Here is a 12302-nt window from a genome sequence, read left to right on the forward strand (position 1 = left end):
CTCATCTAGATCATTGATAAAGGTATTGAACAAAACTAGCCCAAATACTGAACCCTGGGAAACATGACTGGTGTCTGGCTGCCAACTGGATTTAACTCCATTCAGCACAACTCTCTCCAGTGACTTGATTCTGGCTCATGGTCAGACAATTTAAAACTGTTATATGGAGCACAAAGTCTCTCTACTAATTGTGAAGCTTGTAAAGACATTTTTGGAGTCTTCCTAGATTCATTTCAGGGCACTAAGGAAAGTCAGTATAAACTTTCCTAAAAATTCTGATCCTGAATGAGAAAAATAACCTTAAAATGAGTAAGTATATTGAGAGCTCAGGAAAGGTACTAGCTTGATGAATCTGGAGCCTGGGGTTCTTTATTTAAGCAGAAATGACTGTACTGCAGACCAGCTGGCACAAGTGTCTCATCACTGTAGGGGGTGAAAAGATTTCATTCCCTTTACTTATTTCACTTTTGCCCATTCTCTGGGACAATCAGCAAGGGTCGCTAGTCAGCAGCATGGCTTTTTTTTTTTTTTTGACACAGATGGAAATATCTGGAAGGCACAGACCACCAAAACCTGATCAAGAAGGCATTGATCTCATTCACTGTTGAGGAGAACAGCATTTAAACAGCCTGGTGTAGAGATAACAAAAAAGAAAAAAAAAACATAGATTTTCAGAAAGTAGTGTTATCACTAGCAAATCCAAAAGTTACCAACTAGGGAGGGGAATCAGAGGCTCCTGTCTCACTTATTTGTTTAGGGAAAATCCCAATGCTTGAAGTTCTGACACTCCTTGCAATTATTTCTCTCCTAAATAAATTGCAGCTCAGGGTATGTTTCTCTAGCATTGGCTGCAATTCTCATTATTCTGTTTGAGTCCATGTGGCTACTCCAAATTTGCAAGGAATGAGAAAGAAGCTAGAGGATTATTTGTATCAATCCTGTGCAGCCTTGTCCAGGTGAACCTGCTTTATCAGGGGCTTTGGACTGGGTGTTCTCCAGAGGTCCTTTCTAACCCCTACCATTCTATGATTCAATGGTCTTGATTTTACCTCAGATTTCTACTTGAAACCAAATTGCAGAGGTTATGCTCTGATGGTAAGAAACACACATCAACAGCAAATGAGCAGGAACAGCATATAAAATCTGACATGAAAAGTGTTGTGTTTTCAACTGCAAATGGGTTGAGGAGATGGGGTGTTTTGAGACAAGAAGATATAGAAAATTTGCATGATGGTCCTGTGATGTGTTCCCTGATACCCGCAAATCAATAATCCATGTAAATGTTGCTGATCCTGACTCCATTAAGTAAGAAAAGTCTGCCAATGGACTTAGAACCACAATACGGATATGAATCCAAAGGAACAATTGAAAGTTTGCATATTCCCTGGCTTGCTGGATTAACCAGTATGTACTTTTACTATGATCATCTAAGTAGCAAAAGGAGTAATGTGTAAACAAATTTCTATTGAGATCATGATTCTTCAGAGAAAGGAGTGGAGATCAAAAAAAGTCTGAAAAAGTGTTAAACCTTTCTATGCATATCACATTCAACAAACCATTTCCTATAAATCTGGATAAAATGCAGTATCTAACCAGAGATTAACACTGAATTTTTAAATGGGAAGTCATTGTTTGCCCTTAGGAAAAAAAAGATAATACCTTCACCACAGGTTTTATTTATGAAGCATTTTGAAGTAATTCTACAATGAAAAAGGAAAGCTATGTCTTCTCAAAAATTCAGATTATTTTTAAACCAAATCTGAACTTTATCCTCATGCCACTTTAGAGTGATTTTCATATTCTTAGCACCAGTTTAAAAAAAGATGACTTTACTGTGTTTAACCTTCTTAAAGTATCCTTTCCAATCCCAGTCCAATCTGCTTTTTCTTTAGAGGTTGCAAAGTACTGATGGTTGATTAAAATCTAGATCTGTAAGAGCCTCGTAAAACCTACATGATACATAAGCTTCTTTTAAAAACACATAAAACAAACCAGAGTTCATGTATCTGCAGAAATCATCTTAAAGCTGTAGGAAACAGAGATTGTTGCAGAGGAAAGTTAGAAAAAAATCCTCTGAAAGTAGAAGTAAAATGGGAAACAAATGGCCATACAGAAAATTCTCTAATGAAAAAAGAGACCAAGGGTTAGGTTTTTTCCATAGACAACAGGCAGGAACTATGCCAAAAGCAGACTGTTCTGAAAACTAAGAGGTGTCTTCAATGGCCCTCAAACCCACAGTGGAAAAATAGAATGTCAATGGAATGTGTTCATACCCATAAAACAAAACAACCCTCTTTTCACCTGGACAAGTATTTTAAGGGTTCTTGATCTCAAAGTCTCTGTGGAAATAAAATGAAATAATTTCTAAAATGCTTTAACATTCAAATTTAGCTTTAACTGAATTTGTGAAACCCCTGAAGAGAATGACATGAGCTGAAAAGTTGATATCCAGCAAAACCATGGCAGGACTTGCAGGGAGGATATATTGTTAGGGGGATCTCATACAGGACTGTTCTCATTAGCTATTTAATGAAAAAAAGGCTTTTCTTCTTGTTTCTCACTAATTTGACCAAACCCATAACTATGCCTGAAGATGCCTGTCTTCACCCCACTTGATGGGAAGCATCCCCAGAAGAGGGGTGGATCAGGTGGGATGGCAGACTGAACCTTCTCTCCTGAGTACTCCTGGAAAGAATGGAGGCTTACAGTGGCTATTCCTCACCAGCTCTATGTCTTAATTGCTCCTTCTTCTTAACTTCACCTCCATCTCCTCTGCCAGACACCCAAGAAAATATTTGGAAGGCTCAGGGAAAATTGAGATGGAGTCTTATTTCCATGTAAGAGGAATTTGAGATGTTAAGATGATGCATGCAGAGCAAGGGGTCTGCTTCCTGAAGGCAGTGTTGGAGTGGGATATAAAAATGCATCATGTCTTTTGTACCTTCTAAAACAAGTGAACTCCACTGAAATTGCACAAATTTGATGCTAAAGCAGAATAATTTTTTTTCTTCTCAGGGTTTTAAACCTGGAGGATTTATTTTTGATTTGAGTCTTTGCCCCTCCCAGTAATTTAGCACAGGAGTGGTTGTGTAGCTTGGCTGCTGAGCTCTCTGAAACAAGTAGGGAGATTTCTTTTCAAATAATGAAGAACTTGCTACCATGAGAAGAACAAACACCTCACCAAAGGATGAATATAAGCATCACACAGATCTGGACTGATTCAGCCTGTCATCTCAAACAACTTCAGAGAAGATCCTTCTTTAATAAGATACCATCAGATGCTCTAAATACATCAGAAATAGAACAAATAAAACATTTCAGAGATGCTTTCTATTGTTGTTTTGAACACTAGTCCAGTCCTCAGGTTATTCATGGTAGTAGGACACAGTTTAACAACTTCAAAAGCAGCTTTCCACCCTTATTTCCCTATTGCTTTATCTGGGCTTCATAAATCTCATAGGTCTAGAGAGGTCTTGGATGGAGAGTAGAAGTGTGGGCATCATATAGGTCTAGAGAGGTCTTTTAGAGATGATTATCAGAGAAACACATCATCATATGATTCTGTAATGAGAAGAATGACTTTTCTCTGAATAGCAGTCCTGTAAAGTTGAGACCTTTTTACAAGGTAAGCGCTGGGTTGATTTTTAAAGATTTTTAGCTGTTTAAAATCTTTAATGATCCCCTGCCAGACATTTTAAGCCTCCATTTCCAGTCATAAGAAATTTTGTAAGACAAATATTAACCTCCTTGCACAATAATTGTTTCCAAGCATATATAACTTGGTATATGTATGTGTGATGGAGCAAGAGGCAGATTGACAAACTCATCAGAGAGGGTCTTTATAATTAAATGGTAATATTTGAGGCTTTAAAAATGTTAGACAAATTTCAAGTAAAGATGAATTGCTGGAGAAAGAGCAGCTAAGGGCACCAGAGATATATTATAAATTCAGTTCTTCATAAAATCATCATTTCAATATGTGTCTGGATTTAGTATGTCATTCATTTAAAACTTGGGGATTTTGTATGATGAGAAATAGAAATTAAAATGAAATTTAATACAGGTTCCTGCTCTTCAGTGAGACCATTTTCACAGTGAGGGAAATGACATGTTCATTGTTTGTGAAAGTTATGCAGACACTAATTAAGTAAGTTATACTTTCTATTTTCATTTCCCAGATATGATGAAAGCAGAATTACCTGCTGTGTACTTTATATTAAAATCAAGGTAAAAAGGAAAACAGTGCTTTTGAAGTGGCTGTTAAAAAAGTACAGCACTAGGTGTCAACCTTTTTGAAATGCATAGATGGCAGATAAAAATATTGACCCAAGATTTCAAATCAAATTGGACTTAAGAAAACGGAGAATCTCATGTTTTTTGTTTTTGAATAATTATAACGCTGAAAAAAACCCAGGAGGACATTTTATGGCTGACATTTTTGATTGGTTGATATGCCTACATATCTTCTGTACAAGCCACTACATGTATTTCATTAATAGATTAACAATTTGGTCAATAACTGGTAAACTGAGACTGTCTTTACAACACATTATAATTTGTGTGCTGCCTTCTCTAGCTTGCTTCTCTGATGTTTGTATCTTTCTATGATACAGGTTTTCTCACAGTCATCATAGGTGGAGCCTCATTTAAGTAACCCATTCTTTGAAATGTTTCAGATCTTCACCAAAATTTTAATTTTGTAACAAAAAAATAGGAAAACATTAGACACGGATGTTCCTTTAGCTTCACAGTGCTGGGATTTCTGAATGGTGTGATAAAAATAACACCACAGAGTCAAGTGCATAAACATCATTAGCAATGACTTCTGGAGCAATTCTCCTTTGGATCTCCAGTATGTTATTAATAGAGTGATTTAAGTTAGAAAAATTGTTGTGATTGAAAATGCTAATATGAACTTTTTAGCAACCCCAGGTGCTTGAAAATAATAATTGAAAACAAACAAAAAAATCAGATCTTTAATGATTTAGTCACTTTTGAAAATACAACTAAAACTCCTAACTTTCTGAAATACTTCTGAAAATTTTACTCAAAAGCCTTGTTGAGACTAAATGATGATGGGAGGGAATGGATGAAAAAAGAAGGTAGAGCTCAACTGATGAGTTTTGGAAATGTCGAAACTGGAAATGAAGTAGCTTAAAAGCTTTGAGAAACTTTGGCCAAGCTCCCTAAATTCTTTTCCACCAGACAGCTCTGCATTGCACTCTTTTCCTTCTTGTGCAGTAAGTGAATGAACTGCTGTAAAAGATGAACTTGCACCTACAGAAACTTTCTGTGGACAATGAATCAACAGTACTAACTCAGATTTACAGAGTCCATACCTGGTACACAGACATTTCTATACGGCAAAAGGGCCTTGACTGCCAAACCAGAAAACCTCAGAGAAATACTGAAATAGATAAAGGATTCCTTAAGCCCTGAAAAACCCACAGAAGGGAGCAATCACAGGCTGCTGGAAATAATGACAACTGGAAAACAAACTATGACATTGAACTGTCCAAAATTTCAGCTCAGAGCAACTGAGTGTGGGCATCAACAAACAACAACAACAAAAAAGAATTTCTTCTGCCTAATGGAATTTTGGTGGTTTCATCTTCTGTTTTTATTTTATTGCACTCTACAAGAAAGCATGATGGCAAATGAATGAATTAGACTGCTTTCTGTTAAAAATTTCAGTTGAGCCACACAAGGACATACAGAACCATCTCCTGTTTTCCACCTAATGCTTTTCTCCATCTCATGCTTTTCCTAATTTATCAAAACATACAGAACCACATCACGTTTTCCACTACAAGACAGAAATGATATGATAGAAACTTTATATTTGTATGAGGGAAAATCTGCAAATACTCATGAGAGGATTGTTAAAAATCTCTGAAACCCCATTACTTATCAGCATTATTGTTTCCTTGTACAACTCCACATGTCTGATGGTACCTCTGAGCTGTCTCTAAAAACTGGGTTCTGAAATGTTTGGGTCACAACTGAGTGACTTTCAATGAGTGGCTCTTTTAGGCACTACACAAAACTGAATAATGACAAAAATAGCATTCATAGTTATTAGAATGACAGATGATTAGAGATGACAAAACAAAGGATACTGAGAAAGCAGAAGGGTCATTTTGAGAGTGCAGAAACATGATTTCTTTGAATTACAAAAAAACTAAACAGAAGTATATCTGAAACATTTATATAACCTTTAGAATGATAAAAAATTGAAGTCTTATTCTGCAATTACTTATGGAAGAGCATACGATTCCCTGTTGTATTATTTAGTTCATGTTTTTTGTTATTGTAATTTTACTGTCACTGTTTTAAACAAAGTAGGGACAAACCCAGACTCTATGGGACCTACCTGGAAAGTTCATACCTCATATGATATGTCATTTGTATGGCATGTCAATGAAATACCCATTGTAGTTATCTATCTTTTTTAGTTAAGAAGTGGAAGCTGCGTGGGGTGGAAACAAACCTTGAGAGATTTTAATTCTGTCACTTGTTATTGTAAAGGATTGCAGTACCACCTCTAAAAAACACAAAAAGCTTGACCCTGCTGTAAGAAACCTGACATTTAGATAATTTATGACAAGTGAAGAAGAAATAAATCAAAGTGGAAAAGAATTTGGAATTCCTGGAATTATTATCTGAAATAATTAAACAAATAATTATTTCTACATTTTCTTTTCACAAGTTTAGCTCCTCAGCCATATTTCTAGAAATTTTCAAGAGCCACATCACAACTATTGGCCCGCACACACTTCCTCTCCTTTTTTCTCCTCTTTGTATTTTCTGGAAAGTCCAAGAATGAATTTATTAAACTTCATCATGATTTAATCCTTTCTAAAACACTATACTCATTAACAGTTAATATGATTTTTACATTCATGTGAACTACAGATCCCCTGTATCATTAAATACATATCCTCAAGATAGGAAAATTCTACCCGTCACGGAATTACTGCCTGTGGATACTGACCAAGCAAGCATGAACAAAGTAATCAAAGAAAGCAGGCACTGATAATGTGGAAGCACTTTTAGAGATTTATTAAACGAGACACTGCTTCAGAAGTAAAGGGAAAGAAGAGAAGACTGAGGGAAACAGGCACTCCATTTCCCAAGATATGCCAGTATTGGAATATTTTGTCGTTGTTATCCCAAATACCAATGAAAAGTTGTATTTTTAATATATATATATATATATATATATATAGAGAGAGAGAGAGAGAGAGAGAGAGATAGGTGTGCATTATAATGGTTTCAAAGTTCCAACAAAGTTAATTTGAAATATTTAAAAATGTTTGGTCCTAAATTTTCATTTAGTTTATCAAGAAGCTGACTTCAGATCTTCCTTTCAGTGTTCTGATGTTTTTTTTTATTATTTTATTTTATTTTTTTGCTTGTGGGCATTTTCCTTGGCCTGAATGCATTTTCCCTTATGCATTTCCAGTCATATGATGCCTGGGACAAACTACTTTTTGTTTGGTTATACGTGAATGTCAATGGCAGTGAGGTAACACTCCAGGAAGTTCTGCCTTCAGGGGACAACACAGCCCTGAAGCCTTGCAAGACACTGGGCCAAGACAAAATGCCCAGTTCAACACTGACTGATTCAAAACAAGCAACAGCAAAACAGATGTCTTCATAGAAATTTCATTTTTTCCTGAGAAAATTATATAATTATAATGAAAAATCCTTAGAATCATCTGAAACCCTGAAACAGGGACGTTTTTCTAGTGCTTTATAAAGCTTTTTTTGCAATAAGCTCTACAAAACAATAATCAAAGTAAAGCTTATAAAATATTAGCTTATAAAAAGAGTCCAAAAGCAGAGAAAGGCAAAATAACCCAAACTCACAAAAAAACCCCACTCTAAAAGCCTAAAATAAGAGCAAAGAATTCCTGCAAGACCCCTCAGTCAGCTATGAGTGGAGAGATATTCTAGCATAGGTAATTTTCATCTCTCAGCATAGTCATGCCTTCATTTTGAGTCATTAGTCAGTAAAGTCTATTAGTCAGTACAGTCTTCCTCTGTAGAAGAACATGGCTTTTGAGAAGCTAATGAAATAACAATTAGAAGCATTTCACCTGTCTATACAACAGAACAAAATAAATTGATAAACTAATTTGAGAATGAAATAGCAATTGAACAAATATGTATGTGTGTATATATATATATTAATAAATATGTAAATTATATATATGGGTATATATATATATATGTATATACACAGGTTGTATTTTGGCTTTAATGTAAGCTTATTGATTATAAACTTTTGATACTTCAACGTGAATGTACACTACATACATCATGTTACATCTTGTTTCTGCTTCCTTAGTGAAAAATAATGAGCTGCAAACTTGTTTTTATTCAATGCCTCTTATTCTGGATTGGAAAAGATGATGTATCTGAGAACAATCATACCTGCCTGGATGAAAGGTTCACCTAGCACACCTATGCTATTGTGCATAGTGGTCAAAAGGACATATTTAAGGAAGAGTTAAAAACCAGAGGAAACATACAGTGATACTTCCCTGCAGCAGTCTTCTGGCTCAAAAATTCATCTGTGAGTCAAAGGTAATGTTTTAGCTACTTCTTTGCCTAAATAGAGTTCACTTGTACAAGCTTGTTTAGTTTTCACTTGACTGATGCCAGTTTTAGCATCCACAACATTCCGAAACATTAAGTTCCTCTCTTGTTTAAAGAACTGTTTTTAAGCAGCTGCCAGTTGCTATTTCACATAACAGCCTCTTCTTCTTTCATGAGAAAGGACAATGAACATCCATTCTCTATCCATCCTGCTGCCCAGAGAAAATGATGTCATTTAAGATGTCATATCATCTTCAACAAATGCACACCAGCAAAACAACAGCATCAAACCCACACAACCTACAGAAATCAGGCGACATCACATTGGAGTCAGCAAGGCTCCAAAAGCTCAGTCTTTCCCCAATTATCAGTTCTGGTTAATACAAAAATGGAATTATTTCTCCAATACCTGTCGCTGATTTTCTGTCTCTAGCCTCAGTCGGGCTTCTACGCATCTTCTGGTCTCCAGGAAGGCTTGGCGTTGGGCTCTGTCTGATAGGTAGCTAATGAAGATTCCTGCAGTGTTCATACACATAAATAACACTGCCTGGGCTGCTATCTGCAACAAAGAACAAATAGAATTTGATCAGACAGGAGAAGCAAAATTATCTGTTTAAAAAAAAAGAAAAGAGCAAGAGAAATACTGCTTTGCAGTCATGTAGGCTGTAAAACTAAACGGTTGAGAAAGTTTGCATTAAAGAATCTCTTGGATCTTATTTAGAGGCATCAAACGTGTAAAATTCTCTCTGCCTTGAGGAAGAAATATGCTGTATTTGGGGGCATTAAACTCTCTTTGAACCAGAAATGAGGCTTCCAAGAACTGACTCACAGGGCCCTAGTCAGGAATGATTACAAACATAATTAACAATTTGTTTTTGCACTGCCTCTTCTGTAAAAGCAACTTTGTGATTTGTTCCATGCGTTAGCTTGAGAATAAAGCCATATTAAGGAAAACAAAGAATGCCAGTTAGCTAAGAATTAATACCAGTGATGCTAGTTATTCTGTTATTATTGACCCAATTAAATAAGTTCATTTTCAACTGATGCCAAAGCACAAGTTTGCACAATCTGAATCCTGACCCAGGGAAGCTGAAAGGATCACCAAATGCTTGCATAGCCTGTGACTGTGTGCACTGACCTTTCCTTCACCAATGCCTACGTAAAAGCTGCAACTTCTTCCTTGTGCGTCACAGCTTCTTCCTTTGCGATATGAACTTAGAAGAGCCAAATGGGAGTGGATCCTTGGACTGTGCAAATTCTGGCAGTTTATTTGTCTTTCATGGACACCTCTTTGTGCTCTGCGTGTTTGTAACACAGAGCACATCATAGCACACCCCAGAAATGAGGATTGCTCAGGAAACCAAGTAGCAAACAATATTAGCATGGGCTACAGACAGAAACACAGACCTGCAGTTTCAGGAGCTTTATGCAACACCTCATCCCTCCCGTAGGTTAAAAATTCATGTGAACTCCTCTGATCTCCTACTTAGAATCACAGAATCATTGGTTGAAAAGACCTTTAAGATTATCAAGTCCAACAGTAAACCTAACACTGCCAAGTGCACCAATAAACCATGTCCCTAAGTGAAATGTCTAAACATCTTTTAAAGACCTCCAGGGATGGTGACTTCACCACTTCCCTGGGCAGCCTCTTCCAGTGTCTGACAACTCTTTCAGTAAAGAAATTTTTCCTAATATCCAATATAAACCTGTCCTGGCACAACTTGAGGCCATTTCCTCTTTTTCTGTCACCAGATACAGCACTTATGTCACTACAACCTTCTTTCAGGTAGTTGTAGAGAGTGAAAATTGCTCCCTTCAGCCTTCTCTTTTCCAGGCTAAACAAACCCAGGTCCCTCAGACACCCCTCCTAAGATTTGTTATCTAGACACCTCACCAGCTTCATTGCTTTACTGCGGACATGCTGAATTCTTCATTCTGCCTTTTTTAACTTATGAGAAAGTCTGCAAAGTGCAGCTCCCTGTCTTCCTGCCATGGTCCCATCACAGAAACTGTGCTGATGAAGTCCCCCTGAGTGCACCCTGGGTGGCATGGCAGGATCACACCTCTCTCCCAGTGGCACAGCAGCTGTGGAGCAGGCAGCAGCTTCAATGCCCTGTGGGCAAAACACCTCCACAGCAGAGCTGCCCAGGCTCTGACAGCTCTGGATCATAATACTATGGGTGATACCTACAGTATCATAAAAACATCAGAACAGCCATGCCATGATAGATCAACTGTTCAAGTTCTCATATAAGCCATATATAAGTACAAGAAAAAAGCAAGTTTTTGACAAAACAGTCTTGAACACTCCAGAAATCCATGGACTAGAGGTGGCATTTTTTAAAGTATTGTCTGATAATCAGTCCCTCTAAAATCAAAGTGTTCCTTGTCCTAACAGAAGAGAAACAATGCTAAGCAGAACTCTTTAATCTCATTGTGATGCCTCAGATCTGCAAGTCTTGGTCCTCACATTCATGTGGGTTTGAGAGATTTGATATCAAAGCAAATGCATCTGGCAGAAACTTCATCTTTATATATTCCTGTATTTCTGAATCTGGAGTATTGTTCAACCACTTCACAATTTGTATGCCATGACTAAATATGCCTGGCTCCAATTGGTTTTGTTTAACCTTTGACAGTAATAGATGTCTAGGCAAACTTTGTGAGAAACAGGGCACAATTAGCACAGTCTGCATCTTCTTGGCTTCCAGGATCCTATGTTTCACAGCACCTCTGATCTGGAGGTGGCACACTCTATCCATCTGCTTGGCTTTTTCTGATACCTTTCTGAAGATAATTATACTTTTAGTCCCTCTGGTATTCAATGATGAAGATTTCTACAATTAGGCACTTTGTGATAAAATTGTTTCCTTTTGTTTGCTGCAATTATTTCTTTGAGTGATGTATCATCCTTGTAGTCTGAGAAACAGTACTTAATCATTTCCAATTCATCTTCCTCTCATAATTTCTGATTTTACTGACTTTTAGCACTAACCCTCTCAGCCTTTTCCTTTTTAAAAGAAAGGAAATCGAGACTATTTACTCTCTCTCTGCATTTGTCACCAGTCCACTTCTGTGCTTGCTGTCTTATCCCTGTCATCTGCTTCACCCTGTTTTACTGGAGACAGGTTGCCCCGGACCCAGCTTCCCCCAGACACTTTCTGCCTTTGCTCCAAGATAAAACAGAGAATGCAGTAATTCAGCCCCTGAGATAACTCCTGTCTGGTGCAGGCTACAAAGAGGCATATGATGAGCTGACATGAGATAAGACCAGTTTAGAATTACATTATTCAGCAGAAAAACTGAAATCAGCTCTGGGTGGCTGGAGGAGTCAACATTTTGTACTTTTTTGACTGCCTTAAAGCTTAAAAAAAGTCAGTCCTCAGACACTAGGAAACCTGGAGTATAGGGTGAAAAATAAGAGAAGCCTTTCACAACATTTGAAATGTGCATTTTAACCATGAAACCAGTGGCAAGGTGCTCTTGTTTGCTTGCAAATTCAATTGCAATTTCTCCATCAGCCCGGTTCAGTCACCTGTCTTTGCTAATGCTTGGGAGTAGTGCCACTCACTTCAGCAGATCTCCTGAGAGCAAATGCAGTAGAATTTGGCCTTCAATTAGATTTCATGGGTACATAACCTGATTTGGATAAATGAAATTAGAGAAAACATGTTGCAGGTAAAACGTCAGCTTAC

General features: G+C 37.2%; 1 protein-coding gene across 1 annotated transcript in view; it reads right to left on the reverse strand.

The window, feature by feature from the left end:
• Positions 1 to 12302, reverse strand: part of ADCY8 (adenylate cyclase 8) — a 125742-nt gene that overhangs the window by 86116 nt on the left and 27324 nt on the right. The window contains 1 exon segment of the mRNA XM_030445296.1: positions 9014 to 9163. Within this exon segment, the coding sequence (XP_030301156.1) occupies positions 9014 to 9163 (150 nt within the window).

Source organism: Calypte anna, chromosome 2 (assembly GCF_003957555.1).
Source record: "Calypte anna isolate BGI_N300 chromosome 2, bCalAnn1_v1.p, whole genome shotgun sequence".
Lineage (NCBI taxonomy): Eukaryota > Metazoa > Chordata > Aves > Apodiformes > Trochilidae > Calypte > Calypte anna.